This window comes from Electrophorus electricus, chromosome 10, assembly GCF_041902795.1.
Source record: "Electrophorus electricus isolate QZ-2024a chromosome 10, ASM4190279v1, whole genome shotgun sequence".
NCBI lineage: Eukaryota > Metazoa > Chordata > Actinopteri > Gymnotiformes > Gymnotidae > Electrophorus > Electrophorus electricus.
Window position 1 is genome coordinate 18425157 of NC_137506.1, and position 25090 is coordinate 18450246.

At 41.3% G+C, this 25090-nt stretch overlaps 2 protein-coding genes across 18 annotated transcripts in view; one reads left to right on the forward strand and one right to left on the reverse strand.

Annotated features, from left to right (window-relative positions):
• Window positions 1-3297, reverse strand: part of kif6 (kinesin family member 6) — a 62970-nt gene extending 59673 nt beyond the window's left edge. For 2 of the 6 annotated variants that reach the window (XM_081721066.1, XM_081721068.1), the window contains exons 1-3: window positions 2654-2847; window positions 2269-2378; window positions 1264-1338 (exon numbers count right to left, since the gene is read on the reverse strand). In XM_081721066.1, the coding sequence (XP_081577192.1) occupies window positions 1264-1338; window positions 2269-2378; window positions 2654-2743 (275 nt within the window). In that variant the 5' untranslated portion in view covers window positions 2744-2847. Of the gene's footprint in view, window positions 1-1263; window positions 1339-2268; window positions 2379-2653; window positions 2848-3129 lie in introns of those variants that run through there. The other 4 variants (XM_035532572.2, XM_027001456.3, XM_027001457.3 and 1 more) reach the window with 3 other exon arrangements.
• A 13729-nt stretch (window positions 3298-17026) lies between these two features.
• Window positions 17027-25090, forward strand: part of daam2 (dishevelled associated activator of morphogenesis 2) — a 91892-nt gene continuing 83828 nt past the window's right edge. For 4 of the 12 annotated variants that reach the window (XM_027001449.3, XM_027001453.3, XM_027001451.3 and 1 more), the window contains exon 1: window positions 17030-17212. The gene's annotated coding sequence lies outside the window, so the exon portion shown is untranslated. Of the gene's footprint in view, window positions 17213-25090 lie in introns of all 12 variants that reach the window. The other 8 variants (XM_081722293.1, XM_081722299.1, XM_081722298.1 and 5 more) reach the window with 3 other exon arrangements.

The following is a 25090-nucleotide window of genomic DNA, read 5'->3' on the forward strand; positions in this document are numbered from 1 at the left end:
GTGGTCCAAGTTCAGGCCAGACACCATCACCATTCACAATCTCCTGCCCTATCCACATTACAGTTAGATAGACTGCAACACTCCATTTTTTAAAAAGCAGGTCATAGCCTGGATGAAAAAATGATTGCCCAGTGTGTAGATAATGAGAAAAAAAATGCTGAACTAAAACTGTGAATTCTGCAAATTACACTGCTCCTTTTAAATTTCATTGTTATCAAAGATGACATCGATACGTGAAGAAATGCTGTGAACTGATTCAAAAGCAGAAGTTGCAGCTGCAGTTTAATTGCAGAGATCCTGTTCTGGCTGATTGTACTCTGGGAGACAGCTAAATAACACTACATTTTCTCTAATAATCATTCAATTATTTCAGATTTTAGGTACAGATAAGTGTGGATTTATTGGATGCGCAGCACAGAAAATTCTTTCCACACTAATGCAAGGTGGTCACAAAATTCTTTATGTGAGGGATCATTTACACCAAAGCCCATTATTGCAAAGTAAATATATCTAAGGATAACAGGAAGGTCACTTAAGTGCTTCTACTTTATCACACTGATACTGCCTTCAGCATCAATAACATGAATCAAGCGTATAAAGAGTTTTATCACTATGTAGCCCAATAGATTTGGTGCATACTTTTGTATACAAAAGTAGTGTAGGCTATATGGTACACTAGTAGTGTATAGAATGCTTGTGAATACAGCAGTAGTGTGTTCAGTAGTAGAGAATACAGTAATAGGGTAAGCAGTACAGTAGTAGTGTGTACAGTAATGCAGTGTTAGAACTATATACAGTAGTAGTGGCAAGTGGCTGGAAAACCTTTGTGGTCTAGTTAAAATAGTTCTAAGATTAGCATGCAAACAAAGTACTGGCAGGAGGTTTAGCCTACCTAGACAAAGTGGTGATGGTTAACCGCACTAAGTACCTACACTATAGCACAAAATAGCAGCTTGGACTGCTACCTTGTTCTCTTTTTCTTAATGTCTCATCATCAACTAGTTACTCGCTCACTGAACTGTTTTGCGAGAAAGCCATATTTTAATTACACTCTCCTTAATTAATTAATTAATTAATTAATAACAAATATTTAATTTAATTGCAATGTACTTAACTGCCTCAATAAGACTATCCTACCAGCAAGCTGGAGTAGCCATAGAAACATTTCAAACAAAGTCAACAAAATGTCAGAGTAACTCTACATCATTTGTCATATTGCTGTTTAATGATGAAAATAACCAGAGAAGAAGTTATCATACTCACTTATCAGCTACAGGCTTTGCAATTGTCTCAAAGATCTCCTCTTGATTGGTTGCTTGATCAAAAACCTTTAGGAACCTACAAAGAAACAACAAAGCACATCTTCAGCTGTGTATTTTAGTTTAGCATTTTTTTACATCTAATTTGTTTTAATGCATTTTAAGCTATTTTGCATCCTTTTAATTCATTATTCATTTTATTATATAATTGTGTCTTTTAAATCAAGTTCTAATTAAATTAATCAGAACCCCTTTTTATTTGGTCTGGGTTTTCCGAAAACAACTTTTTACAGTTTAATTCCCCTGTTTGGTCACCTAGCTCTACATAAGTATTTTACTTTTACTCAGGCTTTTGCTAGCAAGCACAGAAGAGGAATGTTAATATCAAGTAATTCTGGAAAGGCCAAAGTGTCAAATTTGTGATGTGGATTAATATGTGGTTGATTAACTTACTCTTGCAAAACACCAGTGCCTATGTGCTGTATTTTGCAGCTCTTTAATTGACAACGCTGGCCCTCCCTTTAAAAATGGTGATACTATATGAAGTAGACTTGGGAATCAGCTCTTTATGCCACATATGTGCTATTTATTTCTTTCCCATGAGCAAAGAGGATTTGAGAAGACTACTACAGTCTTGTGGTTGGCAGGCTTTTCTCACTGTCCATTAATGACACCTTCAACCATGAATTTTAAATTGACACTGGCCACTGTGTGTGCATAAGAGTGTTCAGCTGAAACATTTGGCTTGCTCTATTAATCTAGTTCATGAATGTCGGGCCTAGATCACTGTAAAACAATAGCTAAATAGCAAGGCCTGGAATTTCTTCTTTTTTTGTTGTTGTTGTTTATTACTGATCCTAAATTCACAACATAAGTAATGTATGTATTTACAATGATGACCTGAATCACATATTTACATATGGTGATTAAAAAGTAAAGTGAGATATAGACTGTAAACTTTTGTATTTATTATGCATGTGCAAAAGAACAAAAGAAGGCTTATGTTCACCTGAATCTGTAACTCTCCCTCTTGTTATTGATGAATCCGTCTGCTAGATCCCTCGGAATTACGAATTCCAAGCTGCCTCCGCTGTGCTCCTCATTATCCACCGTGTATACCTGGAAAGAGAAGAACTTTGGAAGCCGCACTTTCACGCATCCTACAGATGAGAGGCCCTCTGTCTGCAGACCCTGTGCAGTGCATCTTGTGTTTGTCCTGCTACTACGAGCGACTCAGTTCGTGACATATTTAATAAACACCCGGTGGAGCACACCAAGAATAAAACGTATCTAGTCATGGTTTGAAACGAGATCTGCTGAAGATCAAGAGTAAAACGTATCTAGTCATGGTCTAGCCCAAGGCAGATTTTGTATGTAGGTTACCAGTAGCCTACCTGACTAGAGATCCCAGAGACGCTGTTGTTGCTGATGTAATTCCTAAAATATATTCTTCTTTTATAATCATCCTCCCTTTTATTTGACATAGATTCTATGACAATTAGCCTTTTTTAAATTTTATTATAAACAAAATATTCCAAGCGCAGAAAGCTCTAATAGCATTCAGCAGCGCTACAAACGCCCAACCCCCAGCTCCCCATCCCTGCCAATATCAGTCATAACACTTCATGACTGCTGCATGGTCTAAAGTTTTTAATGTAGGTAGACAGCAACGTTTAGGGGCAAGTTAGCAAGATAGCTAGCCACTGATCGTTATCCTACTTCGTTTATTGTTAGTAAAGAGTTTCGCGTAGTTAGTTAGCTACAAAGGCTACATCCAACCTTTTCCATGCCTCAATGTCTCCCTTCCCTGAACAACAGAACCTTGAGGTTTAGGCTGCTGCATGGACATGTAGAATTTCAAAGCACTCACCGCGGTGGGTTTCTTTGTCGGTTTAACACGGGCAAAGATCTGAATGGTCTGCCTGACCATTTTCACACGCAAGCGTTGCGGAATGTTTGTCAGGTTGCGATATGTTTTAAGTCAGTCAGACCCCTACCCTGCGAAGTAACTATCTATTGCGTCTCCTGTCCAACAAGGCATTTCCTATGTTTGTACTGGTTGCTAGGTGAGGAGGCGCAAGGAAAACGTGCCAGGTGATTGGTTTACATGTAACAGTAGTCTCTCCTATTGTAACGTCTACCCGTTGGACATGTTCAAAAACCGGTAACGCAGGTAAGAGATCTGACTGTGATGAAGTTACAAGTTTAACGTTACGTTGCGTTACATGTTAGTTTAGTTTTTGGGGTTGTTGGGTTTTTTTTTGTTTGTTTGTTTGTTTTGGTTTTTGGTTTTGTTTTGTTTTACAGTTAGCATGTATTGATATGCCTACATCTAAGACGAATTTTACCTAAACAAACCATGAGTTTTAACAGCTTTATTGCCTCATTGACTACAGGGCGATAGAAAAGAAAGCGTCGCAAGCAACAGCAGTAAAGGGCGGTGAGGACATCTTCATCCCATTTCGTCTAACTGAAACGTCCTGAATATGTTAACACTATTATATTTTCTGTGGTAGACTGTGTTAAATGTTAAACCCTCTAAAAACAAGAAAGCTCAAGCAAAGTAACAATCTCAACTCTAAGCATTTAGTTCACTCAGTACTTCTCTGATTTGGTTATGTTTACAGTATTAATGACAAGAGAATAAAAGAAACAAAAGGAAACTAGCTGCCTCACATCTGTGGAAAGAAATTGTTACCATAAAATGTAGCCCAAGTGTACACTTTTGTATGCAACAATAGTGTAATGAGTAGTTGTTGCAGGTGATTGCAAATCCTTTCTGGTCTGGTTGAAATGGCTGTAAATGTAAATATACTGAATGCATTGGAATGCATGAGGGACTAGCATGTCAACACTAGTTTATTTGAGTTGTGTTTTCTTTTGCTGCAAGGTTATCAGTACTGGGCAGTAATAGATTGATTAGCGAAACCCTTCTCCTTCTGGAGAACCAATCATATTTTATCCCTATTACAACACATCAATGTAGCCAGATGCTTTCTGTAGTACTCTGGATTGTGTTTTGCTTGCTAGAATGTTACTTGCATTCCAACAATAGCATGATGAGAAGCTACAGCTGGTTGCATGAGGAGCTGCTTTAGTTAAGATAATGGCAGTAAACACTGATCACCCTGCCCATGTGTTTATCATGCATATATGTATAATTGAGGTTGTTTTCAACTCAAGGTATTACTATTTCTTTCTTTCTTTCTTTCTTTCTTTCTTTCTCTCTCTCTCTCTCTCTCTCTCTCTCTCTCTCTCTCTCTCTCTCTCTCTCTCTCTCTCTCTCTCTCTCTCTCTCCATGTGTGCGTGTGTTGTAAAAGGCCCTTTAAGGTTTTGTTTCAGACTTTTCTCTATCTCATATAAAGCCTTAAAAACCTAAACTATATCATGGTGATTATACAACACATAAATGTTCATTGTTAATAACAAATAGTAAAAGATGGGCAGTGTTGTGGAGCACTGTGATGCAGCCATGATTAGATGTAAAGGTCAAGTTTTGTTCTATGGACAGGACAAAGTTAAGTCTTATATATTGGAACAAATAGATTAAGCTAATCAATAAAGACAAGTGCTGCTTTACTTAGTCTCCAGTAAGGTAATCAGTAAACATATAAGTGCAGTATTACTTGTTCTTATTTTGACATTTTCAAAAAAAAAAAAAAAAAAAGCTTTATTGCACTCCATGAATCATGCACTCTTGCAGCTTTCCAGCTGTGTGGCAGCATTGCAGTGTCTATATTATTCATGTGAGAGGATTTGCTGGGATTAGATTGCACTTATGTCTGATATGCCACTCCAGTGGAACAGAATGCTACTCCACATTCTCGGCCTCCTCCATGTTGCAATGCTCACAGTGAAAAATATCTGCCATGCAATTCAGTGACTGGAGTGCAAAGTTACACAGAGTCCATCCATGATGCAACACCATGAGTGCTGCACACAGCACAGAGAACAGAGCAATGAAAATTGTATTTATCTTCATATTTACCAACAAAACACATTTATTTTCTCAATACAGACACATTATTCCATGTTATAAGCCTGAGCAAATCAAGCAATTCACTGGTATATTGAGGGAAATAATAAACCAGGTTACTACAGGTTACTACAAAAAGCAAAAATATGTTCACTTGGGTCAAAAGGCAACTAAAAGTGCCAGTGGTGTTTATATCTTTTCTTTCCATGTGCTTTGTGATTCAGTGCTATGGAATGCCCAAGGTCTTCAAGGTTGTGCACTTTAAATGGAAATGACTGAACCAGGCAGATACAATCAGGCTTACATGTGAGACTTACTGGACTAGATAACAAGTGATACCATGTGACAGGACTTGTCACAATATGGGTGACAACATTCTGTTCAGTTGGTTTTCCCCCCTGTACTTCATGCTACCTCCATTAGGCTAAAGTTGTCATAACAGTTATCAGGTATCCAATCATATTGTTTTAGTTTATACCTGGGTGGGTCAAATGGTTTGAAGTCAGTTCAATAGTTATTTCATAAAGCAAGCACCTGGTGCCAGCATTTTACAGCACTATGTAGAGCTTATTCTAATGAACACAACACTACAAGTATAAAGCTGCTTTAAGGAAAAAAGTAATCAAGTAGAAGGCTCTTCTTTCTTTACCTGTTTCCTATCATGCATGTGGTTGAGACAAGAGGAAGCAGTTGTCTACTACAGAAACAGTAGTAGAAAACTGAAACAGGTTTCAGAAACAATTGACTGAAAACATCAAGTCCAGTAGTAATTTAAGTAATCTGAATTACTTTTCTATTTTCATTCAGTTGGAGAAAATTAATTTCCATAGAAACAATTCTTGTATTTCATGTATTCCTCACTTTATGAAAGAATATTATGTACATTACCCATGATATTTAAAGTCACTCACTTGTTAGTGTGATCATAATCAAAAGTGGGCTATGAGACTAACTTGTAAACTATAAGTACACTCTAGATAATGCCCAAAGAAGCAGTTAAAATGAACAAAGAGAACTCTGGCCTCTCAGGCAGTGACAGAGAAGAACAAACTCGTCTGTTCAGCTCTCTTTGCCAAGTTCTGCATGCAGTGCTCCTGGTTATGGACAGCCAAAGGAGCAGGTATACTAAGAGTCTGATTAACTGCAGAGTAACTGATTAAAAGCCCTGAGTGAATTTGACGCTGTTAATGTTGCAATCAGATCTATGGCCGAATGTGGCATTTTTGTTTAGAACTGTTACTGGCACTGCATACGTTGATTCTTGCTGCTGTAGCATGATGGAAAACTTTGAACCACATACAGTAATCTGCATTAATAAGCAAAGAGAGAGAGCAAAACAGTACAGTACAGTAGGCCAGCATACAGACAATAAAGCATACAAACAAATATTATATTAGATAAAGGAAATACTTCAGACATGATTTCTTTATCTTTTTTTTTTTTTTGGAATTATGTTATGTACCTTTACATGCAAGGCCTTTACCAGTAAAGCATATCTATTGTATATCTTCACTGAAGACAAATGAAATTCTCTGAAGTACTAGTCTAATCAATCCAGCATGACTCTGAGCTGGCCTCCGCCACACCCCACCAGAGAAAGAGCTGAACCTATTGCGCTGTGCTATAAACATTATTCTATTAAAGAGTGGGAGAAAATGATTCCTTGGATACACACATTTTAGATGCATGACATTTGCTGCCCAAGTGGGTTTTTTTAGCAGTGGCCTGTCATTAATTCTTTAAGATGGTGTCCTCTCTTAAATTGCGGGTGGCCTGTGTCCTGGTGGTGACTTGCATGGACTGTCTCTTTCATCTAAACCATGATGACAGAGCTTTTCATGTGACGTATGCTGGAAATTGGTGATTGGGTCTATCCAAGCCGCAGCCTTCCCCTTAACCCATGTTCAAAGAAGGAAAACCCTGCTTTGTGTCCCAGTAAACAAAACAAGCAAGTAGAAGATGGGAGTCAGAACCATTGCTGTGAGCTTGAGCTGCATTACTGAGCAAGTAACGTCCTCTGCGCGGTTATGCTATTGTGGTATTTGAAAAGAGCGTGCAAAATGGATGGGCTTTGCTGAGGATTAGACTCAGGGTGTGGGATCAGTGCTTTCTCCTTCCACTAGGGTTATGAGAGAGAGAGAGAGAGAGAGAGAGAGAGAGAGAGAGAGAGAGAGAGAGAGAGAGAGAGAGAGAGAGAGAGAGAGAGAGAGAGAGAGAGAGAGAGAGAGAGAGAGAGAGAGAGAGAGAGAGAGAGAGGAACTATATTCACTCTTACTGAAAGATCCAGTTTAGTTGTGAACTAGTGTGAATATGTGGGAATCCACATACACTCATTTTGTGATCGTGTCTGGTAGCATCTCATTATGTCAATTATGACGTGAATTAATAAAAACACACATTAGAGAGCACCCAGTTAATGACGTGACATCTCTCTGTTTTTGGCAAGTGGGGAAAAGTAAAGCACATGCAAGCTGAGAGACTAAAATAAGCAATACTGGAAAGACTGGATAGATGGGCAATACTAGGCAGACAACTAATTTTACCAAAACAAAGTCCTTTGTAACTGTAATTCCAATGTTTATATAATACATGACTGACAAACTCCCTCTTGGTAACTTGCCAGAGTGAAATTTTCAGCATTTTATATTTCATCATTTTAAAGAGCTCTTGGGTGTTTTAATGGTATTTTGATATCAACTTATGGAATTATATCCAAAGCAATCTATGACATGTGCACCAAAAGCATGGCCAAAACTTTGTGATGCATACCATTTCCTTATATAGACATGCTTTACTGAAGGACTTCTGGGTTCTGCAGTGTAATGAACATCATATCAGGCCCTCCCATGCAGAGGGCTCAGTCTCTCTCATGTTCATTCCCAATAATGCAATGAAAAACACCTGTACAAATACTTCTCTGTCTGCCTTGTATTCTGCTTTTTGTGTTTTGTTGCAGATAGCTCTCCAACTGTATTAGCTTTAAATTACTGATTCAGTGCTCAGTAGAAGAATTTCTAACACTGCACACATAGTCAAAAGACTAGCTTGAAAGGAAAAAGACTGAGAGTATTTTGCCTGGTCTGATTCATGACTATGGTCACAAACCTTGCCTAGACAGTCATCACCAAGCATTTGTTCTTTGGTAAAATTAGTTTTTAAAACATCTGCTTTGGCCACATGTTCTCAGTCTTGTGATGGAGAACTGAAGCACTCAGGGCCAGAGGTTTGAGTTTAAAAAGGAAACGCTCCAGAATATGATATGCAGCGAACGCCTTTTATATCTGTGGGCTTTGGAGGGAGTGGGACCGTTTCACCCAGCAGCCCAGCTGCCAGTCTGATGCTAGCAGTGTCCGATTTAGAAAGGCAGGGCGGGGATGGATGGCACTCCCCCTGGCACCCAGCTGTAGCGGGTGGCTTTGGAAAGCAGGCTTGAGTCAGGAGTCTAAAGGGCCTGGAGCACACAGCCCAGTGTTAACCACCCTAACTGCTGGGTATAAATAGAGTTGCTTTGGTTTGCAAGCCCACAGTCAGTGGTGTCTCTTGCTCTCCCTTTCTCTCTCTGTCTCTCTCTATCTATCTCTCTCTCTCTGCCCTCAGAATGAAAGATGAAGAGGAGAAATATAGTGGGAAACAGACAGGGCTGTACAGAGTGAAGTGGATTTTAAAAATAAGAGGTACGGTGAGGTGAAAGGAATAATATAAGTCCATCAAAATTTACCAAAATCATCAAAATAGATGAAGGATCAAAAATATTTTTTTGTAAAAACATCAAAGTATAACTTCAACAAATTAAAGAAATACATTTCTTAAAATGGTCTAGCCAGACACAATTTAAACTTTTGCATATTCTCTTTTAATTGCTGCCTGCACAGGGTTTTCGGTGGGGCAAGACAGCTCTGTCATGTGTTATACCCTTCACACAACTTTTTAAGCACTCGTGTGAAACACCTACAAAGCTTAAACTTAGAAGCATTACACTAAATGAAATGCTTCTGAATCTGAAAGGCCCACACAAGCACAACAAAAGTGAAATGAACTGTGAATTACCTGTATTTTCAAAGGGAAATGAAAGTAAGATTAGTCTAAATAAAGATTCAAAATGTGCTCCCAGGGCCAGCTTTAGAGCTTGCATGTCGTACCAAAGCCATTGGATTTTCCTTGACATTTAGTATGATGTATAGTGCTTCTAAGGGAACCATTAATCTCAAATTCTATAATATTTCTTGACTTTTTGGATTTATGAAATACTGTGTCAGCAGAAATCACACTGTTCAACATGCAGCATGTGATCCCAGCGGTGAAGAGGACAACAGGGATCTTGAGCAGGGGTGTCCAGCTCTGGTCCTGAGCAGCCCAGATTGCTGACACCTAATACACCTGTTATTTAATTGTTCCAAAGGAAAAACATCAAACTATCATGGTCTCTCATATATATATATATATATATATATATGTTCCAACTAACGAACTATGACTAACTCAAACAGGAAAACAACACTATGTTACTTACTAACACAACAAACAGCAACACTAAGTCTCATGGTAATGTTCCACACAACGAAGCGAGTATAACATCAGGTCAAACACCAACAACCAACAACAACAAAACAAGGGTTTAAATATGTGTGCTAACAATGAACATAACTATAGACAGGTGCGACAGGACCAATGAACACAGTAGACCTAGCTTATCAGGCCATGGCCTCCAGACCAACACCAAATGGCGACGCCTGAGAACCCAGCGGACCGACATGGGCTAGCACGGACAGGACAGTGGGGAGGACGATGGGGACCAAGATGATAACAGACCCAGGGACAGGCACACTGATAGGAACTGGAACAAACACTAAGGGAAAGAAAGAGACTGGCACTGTAATCGTGATGGGGATGGGTACGGTAACCAGAATAGGTATACGAACAGAACCACACAAAGGATTTGGAAAGAGTCCAAGGAAGCTTCCAGTTCCCCTGTCATCAGCTGAGTCGAGGTCTGACAGGTCCAGGGTGGCGCACCCATCGCCAACTTGGGTGGTGATGGCGTCTCCATTTTTTAGGCAGACGAGCCAGGAAGCACACCAGATGATTTGTCTGTCTGTGTGCCTTAGGTGTGATGATGAAGCCTCTTTGAAGGTCACATGGGGCAGCCTGCTGGCTCTAGAGCAGTGTGTCTTGGGTGGAGCCTTAGGCGTCAGAGGCTGCTCGCTTTCGGAGTCTGCTGACCCGGTCTCTGAACCAGAGGAAGGACCATCATGGAGGCCCTACTCCACCTCCATTGATGGATTCCCAGAGTGGTTGGACTCTGTGTCCGACCTGAGGCTGACGTTATCATACTCCTCACTCATGCCGTATAACAACCAACAACCGACAACCAACATGCGATGACACACACACACAGATCTCGGATATTGTTCCTGGGATTTGCTGGAGCCATTCTCCTAGCGCTCTGATTACCATGGGAACCACTGTTGCCTTCACCTTCAACATCTCTTCTAGGCCTTCTTTCAGCCCTTGGTATTTCTGGAGCTGTTCCTGATGTTTCTTTTAGTTGAGATTACTACATCTATCACTACAGCTCTCTTCTGCTGTTTGTCCATCACTACTATATCCGATTGGTTACCATTTTTTCAGTCTGTATCTGGATGTCATTCTCCACCACCTTCTGGAGTGTACTTCACTTTGACCTTAGAAACTCCAACCCATACTAGGCACAGCTGTTTATGTATACTATGCCAGCCAATTGATTTTGTTGTTCCATGTACGCTCTTGCCTACTAGCATTTTGTTCCATGTACGCTCTGCCTGCTACTATCCTGCTGCTATATTCTTGATTGTCTCTGGGGCATCTTTGCACAGCCTGCATCTGTGGTGCTGTCTAGTGTAGTAGATCCCAGCCTCTATTGTATTCAGAGCGTGTTACTGTGCTGCCATAATTAGTGCCTACGTGCTGTTTTTATCTGAATTGTTGTTTGTCTTACTCTTGACATGCATGTCTTTGATGTATTTGTCTCATTTGTAGGAGATTAGCTGAGGACCCTTAAAAGGGTATACGGTCTCTGCATCATCTTGGACAATTCTGACGTGTTTAAGTATAATATAAGCCATACTTGTAGGATAAGTCAGCACTAAAAGAATTTTAGAAGTCTTAACAATAGTTTATAGGTCGGTGTATCCATTCTCTGAACAGTTAAAACACAAGCTGTTTCAGCCTTCCAGTGAGTGGTCATATCTTTGTCCTCACACTTGGTCCTTCTACCAAAGGCCCAGGAGTCTGAGGGTGCAACACAGGTTTGTTTGGGTTTTTTTGTTGCTATTCCTAGAACTGAGATTGATGTTGTCATTGCTGGGACCTATTGGAGCCACTTCTCCATCTTAGGAGTCACAGCCCCAAGTATTCCTATCACCACTGTGACAACCTTGATGTTAACCTTCCACATTCTCTCTATTTCTTCTTTCAGTTCCTAGTACTTTTCCAACTTCTCATATTCCTTTCTTTGGATGATCGCATCACTTAGGACTGCCACATGTATTACCACCACTCTTTTCTGCATCTTGTCCACTATCACAATGTCCATTATGGCTTTATATGTATGAGGTCCCAGAGAATCTTAGCCTTGCTTTTCACCACCACTGTCTGTGATTCACTCTCTATAATGCCAGCATCTTACATTCTGCTACCTGGTGCTGAATTGCCTGAGAGACTCCTTCGCACAGTCTGCATGTTGGGTTTTCTTTGGCATGCCAAACATCTGTTTAGATTGACCTAGTGATTAATGCTTGATGTTGTTCTGCCATGACTCTCTGCTATCCTTCAGTCCTGCGTTTTCCAGCTATTGGTATGTCGTATGTCTGCTATGTGTTGGTGGTATGTTCTATGAAGGGGATTATCCTGCCATGGCATCTGATGGATTATCTCCATCTATTTGAGGAACTCTCTTATCAGCTCATATTTTGTGTTTCCATTGCTTGGATGTATACATGGATGTTTAATGTCTCGCCTTGAACAGTAGACCTTACATTTTGTAAGCCCTTTCCATCCTCCTTCTGGTTTTCATATAGCACTGAGATGATGGATATTGGGTGGAGTGCCCCATGCCCATGCATTGTGAGGAGTTTGCTGCTCTTGGCAGCTTCCAGTTCTTGTCTTGGCCAACTTATTGTGCCTGCTGGGTATCTGATGACTGGCAGGGTATAGGTGTTTATGGCTTTGATCTTATTGTTCTCGTTCAACTGACTCTTGAGGACCTGTTTTACCCTACTGAGGTACTTGGATGTTGCTGTCCTTCTCATTTCTGTCTCATGGTTTACATGCAGGTGGATACTATAATAGTTTAGACAGCTGTCCTCCATGCATAACATTTGATCCCTACTAGTAATCCCTACAGGGTTTGATCCCCACTAGTAATCACTACAGATGCCAATCAGAGTTCTTGGGTTGATTGTTGAGGCACCAGGACAATTTGATGGTAAGTGGGCTACTGGAACAAACCATAGATGTGTGGACATGTTGTAGACATTTATTATCACTAAGACCATTGATGTAGGCTCCCCTGACTTATTGGCAAGCTATCATCAGACAGTATGCCAGCAGATATGAATGCATCAATAAGTACAATACCAAAAACCAGTATAACTGAAACAAACAAACTGGTATTTGCCACTGCAGTAGTCATGCTTGAGACCCTAGGCTACAAAATACAAGGTACATGAATTTTCTTCGAAAAAAGGACTGGAAACCAAAAATAAGGGCATGAAGGGCATGTAGATCAAAGATGGTGCCTTGCAGCAGAAGAAATACAATGCGTGGATCCTAAGTAAGGCTCGAGAGGCTTCTAAACAAAAGTTAACATCACTTCTATCCAGGCTGCAGAGATATATAAATGAAGCAGTAGTCAAAAACTTAAATGCTAACAGAACAAATGGACCAGCTGCTAACAACTGTCTCCCACCCGAGCTGGCTAACAGATGGCAGAACAGTACTGGTCATGAAGGTTCCCAACACAGGAAAAACACCATCCAACTACAGACCAGTAACCTGCCGCACCACAACATGGAGGTTTCTGTCAGGAATATTAGACACCATGCTGAATAAACATAAATGTATGTATGAGCATTGCTCAGAAGGGGATTGGTAACAACACCAGAGGCTCAAAGGACAATACACTGACTGATGGAACTGTACAGTAGGATTCCAAGACCAAACAGACCAATCCAAGCCTGGATTGACAAGAAAGTTTATGACTCAATGTCACAAACCTGGATACTTGAATGCCTAGCTCTGTATAAAGTCAATAAACCATAAGTGCCTTCATCCAGAATTCAAGGAACACTGAGGGACAACACTAGAAGCCAACTCAAAGACCATTGCCCAGTTCATCATAAAGTATAGTATATATCAAGTAGATGCACTGTCCCTACTGCTGTTTTGCATAGTTTTAAATCCCAGATCATCAATAAATAGAGACTATATTTTTTTACATCAATAAAATGGCTACATTTTCAGGAGTGGAACTACCATCAGCCAAACTGTGCATGGAACTGCACCTAGAACTGTACATGGATACATCAAGCTGTAGGCAAAGACAGAATGGGACAAATGACTCACTGATCCACCTAGCCAGGAGCTACAACAAGGATGTGGGAATGTCACTCGTACTGGAGAAGTGTGGTTGGCTGAGAGTAAAAAGAGGATCAAGAAGTGATAGTAAAAAGATATAAGGACAGCGGAAACTTCCACAAGTCCATATAACAGAACTGGAGGACAGCTATCCAAAATTATATATATATGACTGGTATCTACCACACCAGACAAGACCCTAGATGCAGGCTGTGCAAAGATACAATCCAGCACATAACAGTGGGACGCAAGTTGTTAGCAGGCAGGGTATACATGGAACGCCATAACCAATTGGCTGGCATAGTGTACAAAAACAACTGTGCTGGGTATGGGCTGGAAGTTTCAAGGTCTAAGTGGTATATACCCCCGAAGGTGCTGGAAAATGACCATGCTAAGATCCTGTAGTATTTCCAGATACAGACAGACAAGATGGTAATGACTAACCAACCGGTCATAGTAGTGGTGGACAAATAGCAGAAGAAGGCTGTAGTGATAGATGTGGCAGTCACAAGTGACAGTGACATCAGGAACAAGGAACACAAAAAGCTCAAGAAACACCAAGGGCTGAAGGAAGAGATAGAGAAGATGTGGGCGGTAAAGGCAATTATGATTCCCGAGGTAATCGGAACACTAGGGGCTATAACCACAAAACTGGGAGAATGTCTCAGATACCAGGTACAACATCCGAGATCTCAGTCAAGAAGAGTGCAATCCTGGGAACAGCTAAGATACCATGAAACTGAAGGGCAGGAGGGTGAGTGAGGAATATATATATATATATATATATATATATATATATATATATATATATATATATATATATATATATATAATGTGCATGTGTGTGTGTTAACATTGTTAGGCAGTGAAGTTTTTTATTAGCCCTTATTATTTCCAGGTTTACTATAACATAAAATGATACTGTTATTATTTTAAAACAGGTGCATCAGCCTTAAAAAATTTCATGAGGAGGCAATGCTCCAGTGTTCACTTTGAGTTTTAGGTCCAGTCTGTTATAAGTCCCCACAGCCTGAAATGATAAAAATGTTACAGTCCAGTCAAAACATTTTTGCTCAAGGGATTTTCCCTGAGAGTGAGATCCATCATCACTTGGTGATGATGAGATTCCTCATAACTTGGTCTCATATGCTATACATCCCTAGTGTAATACACAGACAGAAATGCTATTTATGCGACTGCTTGGTCTGTCCACACAAGAAGAAATGTTATTCTCAACTGTGTTGCTATATAATGTAAGTCACATCTATTTTGTCCTGAAAAATATGTCCCTTTACTCTTTTAAAAGTAGAGTTAATGCCTTGCGTTGGAATAAACGTACTCAGGATTAACCCAGCTACACTCTAGGTTGTTTGCAGTCTCCTCGATCATTTGTCACTTAGTATTACTTGCTGTGAATTTTTAGCCTACGCATCTTTTCACACTGTCACTTCACAAATGTGCTCCTTTGTGGTGTGTTGCCTTGCTGCGGGTATCAACTAGGGACTTCAGTGAAAACCTTTTGTGAGATGTCGGGGTGGGGTGGGGGGTTCTCATTAAAACAGGACCTAGAATTCCTAGTCTTCACTCAGTTGTCATGGATAACTATTGTCTGCTGTTGGGTAAGGTTTAGAAAACAGACATCCTCTACTCTACTAGAAGGCGTAGGACTGACATGCTGTGGCCCAGTTTGCGTAATCTTGAAAACACATTCTGTCTCATTCTCACTAATGGAAAAGCTTCTTATTTTTTTCTGTGCATGCCCCGTTGTGGTGGATTCCGTTGCAGACCATACAGCACTGGGACGTGACTATCTAATCATGCAGCATGTGCAATTCCCCAAAATCAACATGACTGTTAATGGTGAAGGTTCAGAACGTGAAGAAGAAAGAAAGGCTGGAATGGAAGTGAGGTAATGGCTCTGCAGTTTGAGGGACATTCCTTGACATTAAGTTAATTCCAGGATGATGGAGTAACCTTCTGGATTATGGCCTTGGAGTCGTTTGGGTTTAAATTGGGTAAATGCTCTTGGACAAAGACTCATGCTCCTGAAATGACATCATGTCATTAATCTTGTGGAATGACAGCTTTGACATGCCAGTGTCTTCTAAGTGTTAAGTGATATTTTTTGCATAAAGGGTACATTGATAGTTAGTATAACTCAGTCCCACTATGCTTACTGTATGAAGTAGGAAGTGGAAGATTTGTAAATATGCCATGCAAATCCCTGAAGTAACATTATTTCCTATTCCTATTACCCCCTTTCAGCTTCTAATGGTGACGTGAGATAATAAAACCACACATTTTTAATGTGACATGAAGTGGAACCAAATGTGTATGAGTCTGCCAAAATGTCATATATGAATCTGTTGTCTAGAAATAATGGTCAAACCCAATATTAAATGTGTTCATCTTTTAAGAGTGGAAATCTACAGTAGCAGTAATGCCTATTTCCCACGTGGATGGAGTGAATGAGGTTCTATTTCTAATAATTTCATTATGCTATTTGGGATGCTATTTCACTGCCAGGAACAAATATAAATTTTGCCCTTTCTGTGTAATGCATTCACTCAGTCTTATACCAGGTTAATTCCTGTTTCCTGTCACGTTCCTACCTGTTTCCAGACAGGCAGAAAATATCGCGGGGCAGCGCCTCTTCTAATTTCCTCATTTCGTTAATAACCTTTCTCCCCGCTGAATCTTTGGCCTCATTGCAGGCTTAATAACATTTCGTAATTTCCCCGGCTACCCATCTTTCGAGAGTTGTACAAACACATTATGTGGTGTGGAAACAGCTTTGAGCCTTTCCCCACAAAATTCTACAGATTATTCTACAAGTTTTAATAGGTGAGTTTCTGCGTCATCTTGGCTTTTATATTGAGCCATGCCTATTAAAATATTAACTTGTGATAGATATTGTTAGTATTGTTTTGTAGGTATTGTTAGTTTGTTTACATTTGTTCATATCTTATCAACTATGGGAAAGTGGGTTGGTATAAAGACACTTGGTTCCTGTTCACCCGGGAATGTAAACCATTTCTCTTTCATGTTGTCTCTCACCATGACGCCTGCTCGTTGATAGCAAACCATAATTAGTCTGTGCCTTTAAGAACGCGGAATAGTGGTAGGCGTGTAACCAGCGTTCATGATTGACTGATGTTGAGTAGGGCGCTTGTCCGCACGCACTGCTCAGTCACCATCAGTTTGGACTGGGGACGCGCACACGCTGGGTGCACACTTCGACCTGAAACGGAGGCAGATCTGTGTTTTCTGTCAGTTACCTTTTCCTCCGCAACCTTTCGCAGCGTAACGACGTAAAGGGATTACGTTTCGGCAACATAATTCTCTCAAAAATGAAGCTAGGTGGTAAGTTTGGAGGTTTGTTTCTTCTTTACGCTAGGCGTTACGCGCTCTGGATTCGCAACAGTACGCACAGCCATAATCGAGTTGTTTGTCATTCAGTGACTTGCACTATAAAATAACATTTTGATTACAACAATTTCTTAATCTTAACCGTTAAAAGTCGGATACACGTAGTCCGTTTCTATATATATATTTTGTCAAACCACAAACACAACCGTCAAACCGCATCGTAACGTGTATGTGTATAGGTTTCATCTACATGATGAGAGTTTGCTTCTACATGCATACCCGCTGCGGTGTTGCGGACCAAATACTTTGAATAATAATTCGTTAAATGTTTTTGGGTTAAATTCTGTATCTAGCATAGGGAATATCTGTAGTTGACACAGGCCTACTGATGGTCATTTAATGAACAACGTCTGTGCGGCCGTTGCTATGAGAAATGAAATTAAGGCTGACTGAAAAGATTGATTATAAAAAACTGACATCCCACTCTTTCTTTTCAAATATTTGCCTTTTTATTTGCGCGGCTTTTGAATCAGGTTTTTGTTTTCTGGATTTTGCTACCGTCTTCAAATGTATATCTTACTATACTGGCGATTATTTGCTTGGAGTAGTTTACTCAAGCGATATGCAATTTTTATTAATGTAGATAGAGGGCGATGTTCCCTCTCTGTAGAGCAGCGTACATTCTTGGGAAAAACTTCGTCCAAACGTTCCGACCACATCTTCCTCGCTATATTTAGACAGCGTTTAGTCGGCGTTGCGTTTTACACCTGCACACTTTCCTCTTTTATTATTCCGCACTAGCTATTTAAATGGTCATGTAATTAACTGCTTTCGCTTCCAGCCTATAAAAACCAATATATAGTTAAATTGTCTGCTGCTGTTGGAGTTGCTTTTGTTGTTGATTTTATTTTGATAATTCAGTCAGTGATTGTTCACCAGGTTTTAAATAACAATCTTTGACTGAATCTGAAATAATTGATTGGCATTGTTTGACTATTCTAATATAGCAGTTCCCAAATCTGACCCCAAAATGGATGATATGCATTGACAGGTAGGGGTCTGATTTTATACTGTGGCTAAATTTGATTACATACAGCACACTTTGGGCTGAAACTCTGTGGTAGTGAAGTTACACTGAACATCTGGTAGTGCTTTCCCTCTGTTCCTTGCGAGATGTAGTTCACTGGCTGCTCTGGGGTTTTAATGCATCTGTCAAGATCCTAACCTGTTCCACAGCTCTGTGGCTCCTCTCATATACTGCTGTGAAATCAGGATGTGGAAATAAAACAAAACTATAAATGTTATGCCTTTTACACGCTTTTTTGGGGAGTAGTGGGTGTGTGATTGGATCATGTACCCCTGTGGGGGTGGGTGGTGAGGTGTAGAAATAATGTAACCTTTAGTCTTTAATAAGTCTGAAGAACTTTTACTAAGGTTAGTTGACTTTTATTTGTACTTTGTCATGTATAGTTACTGTGTTGTATAGTGTAGTATCAGTCTGTGTTTCACATATAGCATTAGACTGCATAAGAGCATGCCATGGAAACAAGTTCTCTGGGCTTTATTCCAAAGCCTTTAGAGTGTCTGGTTATATACAGCAAGGGGCACGTCTAATCTGAACAGCAGAAGTGCTAAGAGTCAGGCTTATGCTTTCACAGGCACCCACTAATTGGCCCACAATGCCCTGCAGGATATTTTAGCAACGTGCCCTCTAGTTACTTTTAAAAGCTAAAGTTTTCATCCAAGACCAACAACACGATAGGCTATTTTCCTTTATGACCATAACCATCAGGGGCAGCAGACTGCTGACCAAGAGGGAGGCTGAGAGGGTGTTGCTGGGAAACCTTACCCACATACGTGGGTGTTAGGCAGGACTATGTGCCCAGCCTGGGGAAGGAGGACTGGGGCAAAGAGAAGACTATTGTTCCTTGGAAGTCGCTGAGGTAAGGCACTTGGGCTCCTTGCTTGTGGCCAGATGTTGTGCTTGGCTCTGCTCCTGCCTGTCGAGCAGGTAAGGTGAGAAGGCGGGTGAACAGGCTGGCTGGCTGTCGCCAGGCTGGCAGATCTGTGGCTGTAGGGTTTGTGCAGTGGTGCTGGATAAGAAACTGTAACCTTACTGTACCTGAACCTGCTCGGGCAGGCGGCACATGAGAAGGATGTAGCAATTACTTAAACTCCTTTTAAAGCACTAATTAATCTACATGCATTCTAATGAGTGCTGAACTGTGATTAACTTTCACTAGCAACACGAGACTGGAGTAACCCACAAAAGAACAGTTGGAATTGCCTAAAAAAATGAATGAACTTGGATAAGATTACCAGCTCTGTTGCCATGCTGAGTTCACACTGTGTGAGTGAAAGGCCTCATTTCTCTTCCATTAGCTTCTTTACTCAGTCTCAGCCAGTCTGGCCCTTTCACTGCTGTGGAGAGCTGTGGAGGCTCTCCTGACAGGACACCGCTTGTGCTGCTGCTGGTCTGGGAGTAATCAGAAGAGTAGTACAGTATCTACAGTGTGGTACGCTGCACTGCTCCAGCCGCTGGGCCGTGGTTTGGGTCCCCCCGTCCACCCAACCTCGCCCCTCTCCTGGCCCACAATACTGCCCAGAGCACTGGAGAGTCAACTGTAGGTGGAAAGCGAGCATTTATTAACAGGTTCCAAGGTACTCGGCTGAGAACATACTGGCCGTCTTTGTTTCCCTGGTCCTGTTCACCTGCTTTTAGTGCCGCGTTCGGGCCACACGGGGCGCCGGCAGGTGGCTGCTCATGGCATGTTACCAGCGGAGCTGGAGCATGGAGTGATCCGGGTGAGTAGGATTCTGGCAGGCCTCTCTAACTTTGTATAGGCTTCCAATGGCACCTTGTAGTGTTCACACAGTAATTGTCATCATGTTCAGACAAGCTAATGGAACTAAAGAAAGTAATTTTGATTCCATCAAAGAAGACATCCTCAGATATTTATTATGCTGAATAACTGCTTATAAGCTTATCCTAGCTTCTTATTACCACATTGTTCTGACATCATCTCAGTTAACACATTTAATTTAGTGTGGTTTTGCTTTCATTTGCTCCAAGATTTGGAATATATGATAATTCTGCATTATCACATAATGTACAAACAAGGGCTGATGGGACAGCAATCATTTCAGTGTTTTAATGTTCTGTACCAGCATTTCGCTGACGCTTTTATCCAAAGTGATAAACAATTATGACTACGTACAACTTTAGCAATTGAGGGTTAATGACCTTGCTCAGGGGACCAACAGTGGCACCTTGGCAGTGGTGGGGCTTGACCCAGCAACCTTCTGATTACAAGTCAAGTACCTCAACCACTGAGCTACCACTGCCCTGGTAAAGCCATGTTAGATGCCAATGTGAATCTGTCTTTGTGAAATCCCCCGGCTGTGTTACCCTGTCTGGTTAGAGATCCCTTGTGAGGCGACTGAAGAGCATTCCTGAGTCTCAGATGGAGCTGAGTGTTCTGCACGCTGTCTTCCTGTCAGCAGCAAAGGGGAAAGAGGAGAGACAGTTTGGGGCCTTGCTGGATGCATGCTCACTGGTGCGATCACAAGCTTGAAGACATTCCAGACAACGTAAGGAGCAAACCCTGAATGCTGCTTTTGTGGTTTGAGTTCAGTGGTTTCTCTGGAAGTTGGTCTGGATTCTGTGCATGGCGTATGTGTCAAGGTGTGCGATTCTCCCTCACGTTAGCAACAAACAAACAAAAGAAACTTTGATAGTGAAGGGTACACTAAGGACCCATTTTTTGTCATCTAGAATACTATGTATTTATAACTTCCTTGCGCATTTGATGACTCTACTTTATAGTCTAAATCTTTTTACATCTGATTGTTTTTTCGGGTGTTAAGTCAACCATATACACGATCACAAGGATGAAAGTATCAGCACTCCCTTGATCTTATAAGCATGGTGGTTCTGAATGCTTTACTTCCTCAGAATGTGCATGACCTGCCAATATTGAGAAAGTCATGAGCTGATTTCAAAGGGTATTACTGCAGAACACTAGGCTGTCCGGTGTGTAGGCAAAGACTCAAGTCATTGTCTACACCAGCATGAAGCCGGATGTTTGTCATTTTTCTGGCCTTATCAAAGAACAGACCTAAATTTGTGAAGGTCTTAATCAGTTAAAAATCTAAGAAGGAAAGAACCATTTCACACAGTCAATGGAAGTTGCATACCATTGTTCCAACCAGTGTTTTAAGCTGAAAGCCATTGAATTGAGGCGACTATTCCAGTGCAGATTTACATTTAGTCTTGGTGCCAAGACGGTTGACTTGTCTCATTTGAGATTTTGCTCTGAAAGTCTTCCAGTTCAACCTCCCATTTCCTAATTCAGCTGTGGTCATGCTTGTCATTCTGTCCTAGCCGTGCTAATAGCATGAGTCCAAGTTCCTAATTAATCTCATGGCATATGGGACAGTAGTGCAATGCTGCCAGTGGGGAGAGGGAGCTGGAGAAAAGAGCAGGAGATCGGAGTTGGCGGAAAAGGCTGTGTGTGGTTTCCTTCGAGTTTGTGCGTCTGACGGTGCTGGATTGCTTCTGGGAAACACCTGAGTGGAGAGGAAGTGCAGCATGGAAGGAATGCACCTGGGTGCCAACCGCAGCTGGTGTAGACTCAAGACTGGCACCAGCTAAGCGTGCTGAGGTGATTTTGATGGCAGCGCCATAGTTATGCGGGTTCCTCATTCTATCAGATTTCTCTTTCTCACTCTGTTTCTCACACACACATGCATGCACACGCACGCAAACCCACCCAGAAACTCACAACATATTGTGGTGCATGTCCTAAATTTTTTTTTTTTTCACTCTGTGAATGTGATATTTGGAAAAGAAATCACCTCTTTTGGCCCTTGGATGAGCTCATTCTCCAGTGTATTTTGACCTGAGCCCTCATGCTCTGTTCTGAATGGAGTCCTTTGGTGTTTCACAAAGGAAAGAGAAAACTCCTCGCTCTCCTCCCTCCTCTCAGCTTTGACCCCACCTCCTTGGTCATCCTCCATGACCTCATTTCCTGCTGCAGTTCATCAGGATGCTGTCACTCAGATGAATAGAAGCAGCTATGTTAAGCTATGGTTAATTCATGCTTACACTCTTAGACCCAGACACCAAATATTATAATAACTGGCTGCAGTGCTAGTTTCTCTCCCAAGCTTTTTCTTTTTTTTCCACAGCACTTAAAAACACAGTGTTTCATTGTTTCCTTCCAGAACCAGTCAAGCGGCATGTTAGCAGTATGGAGAACATTTTCTTGCTGCTCTCCTCTGTGTATGAAAAACAAAGGAACACTGTCTTGACTACCTGTAAAGCTTTTAAAATCAAGATCACTCCACAGTAGCTAGCAGTATCCTAGAGTGGAAGTAAGCCCCTGATCTGTGGTGACGTCAGGTCAGCTAATGAAGTTACTGACATACGATGGTAGACCGCTGCAACTTCCACCGGAGACTTGGGCTGCACTCAAAAAGCAGTCTGTAATTTGTATCGCTAAGCTTTGGGAGCAGGTGCACTTCTAAAAAGTGGTGGGCTTGTGAATCATTAAGTGCTTTGGGGATGATTTAGTACTGGATTAATGGCCTCTGTGACTTCTCATTCACTTTCCCTTGGCTGATGTGCCTGCCTTCAGCCATTCTCCCCCACCCTGCAAGCTCAATAAGGTGTTTGTTTCAGTCCCTCCATCTCCCTCAGAGTTACAGACAATTAGCTCCAGTCAAAATAGGCCACATGTCTGGGCATAAAGCTGGGGAAGCACCTATTGACCCCCCCCCCCCCCAGACCTCCCCTGCTCGCCCCTACCCCTTGACTAATGTTACACCAAGCTACCGTAAGTGAGGTAGGTTGGAAAAGCTCGTCGTGTATTTTGTGTTTTGCTAAAGCCAAGCACAAAGCTGTTCTTTCACTAGGGAACTGGGACACATATGGAAATATATTTTTTTACATTTTCCTCCCCTCTAGACATGAGTCCCCCCCCCCCTAATACCGTCCTCCTCAGCCTCCACACTGGTGAGTTCTACAGCTGTGCTCTACCTGGAAGATGCTAGGCCAAAGTCCAAATCACATTCGGCTTGAACTGGCTGTCTAGTCAGTCGGCTATAGGTTCCCTGTCCTTAAATCAATACCAGGGCTTTTACAGAATAATCAAAATAAGTGTTCAAGCCTAGTTCTTTTTAAAGTGATTAAACCATACATTTTACAAATGACTGCAAACTAAGTGATATTTTAAATATTCAGTGGCTACATTGACTCAATATGAAACATTTACTAGCAAAAACTCAGAAGGTAGTATTAAATCCAGTGATGACACATTATTGGTAGATTTCGGTCAGACTGCAAGCTTTACTGCAAACTATGACTGGTTACAGATAGCTGTTTCTGGTCGTATAGATAAAACTTTTTTTTTTTTTTACTCCTCATGCTCAAACTTCTTGATTCTAATAACTGCAAATTTAGCTTGAGGGATACTTCTATGAAAGGCAGCACAAGAACATTTTAGCAGCAAAAAGTGTTCAAGATGGACCAGTAGATTTGAAACAGTGGGACATGCATCATATGGCAGAACACTTAGGAGTTTGGCTGGAGGTGAAGATGGAAAGATACATGATGGAGAGCAGCTACACACTACACTAAGTCTTGTGAAGGCAGCTGTTCAGCAGCCTGTCTTAAATCATCTTTACACTGTTGTTTGGAACCTTCGGAGATCAGCTGGACCTAGCAACATCAGTGTGACACTCAAGAGATGTGATGTGGAGCATTTGGTACTTGAAGTGCAAACTGGAGAAGAATAGGCCTGCATAAAGCTGTAGAGGGTTTTTGTTTTTGTTTTGTTTTTTACAAAGGAGTTTTAAAATATATTCTGTGTTAATGTGTGTAACTGGGGTTCATAGATGGGCTTTTTCAACAGGTCAAAGTACTGTATGGCACCTTTATTCTCATAACTGCTTGTAGTTTGCAGGCCTTCATCAATTTTTCTTATTTCAGTTTTAGCAGAAAAGAGATGTGTCTACTTCAGCTTGTTTCTGCGAGTCCAGATGTATTCACTGGACTACTGCTCCATTAAGGCCTGGAAGATGGGAAATGGAGGATGAAATGGGTTGTTGCCTCTCAGTGACCTCTTTGCATAAGCGACCAGAAAGCCCATAGGTATCTGGGTCCTTGATAACATTCACCAACTTCTGACATCTGGGAAAGAAATATAATCAAAAGTTTTCATACATAATCAACATGATCAAAACTTTTTGTAATTTTTGTTTTTACACTTTAAAACATAAACAGTAAAGGTCAATTGGGGGCATGAAAAAAACCAGTAGTCTGAAGACGATGCTACGTTATATGAATGGCGGTCTAGGTCTCAGCTGTTCGGTTGCATTGGTTTCCTGTAGGCCCAGGAATGTGTGTTTTATGACCTCAGAGGCATTCCCCCTCCCCCATGTCGAGGTCCTGCCATTGCTCCGTGCAGCTCTCTGTTTATTTATTTGATTGTGGGAAAATTCCTGCAACGTCCGTGAGAGAGCGTACCCCCGCTCTCTCAATCTCCTTTCCCAGGGGCTCAGTCCTGCTCGCCTCAGCAGCCCCACCAGGTGGTGGGGTGCAGTGAATTCAGCTTTGCAGACTCAGGGCCGGCCCCTGCTGCGGAACCTATTTGCCTCCAAGTTTGCGACTCCTTGTTGCTCTCTCACGCCACCGAGCTTCAAGGAAAGAAATGAGGGAAAGAAAACACAGAAAAAAAAGGAGTCCACTGGAAGCACTCTAGCTTTTCAGCACCACACAGTAACAGCACTCTTGAAGAAGGTGCAGAGCTCCCTCATAATCGGCTCAGATCAGCGGCCAAGCACAGGGGCCAAGGGGGAGATGGAGATCTC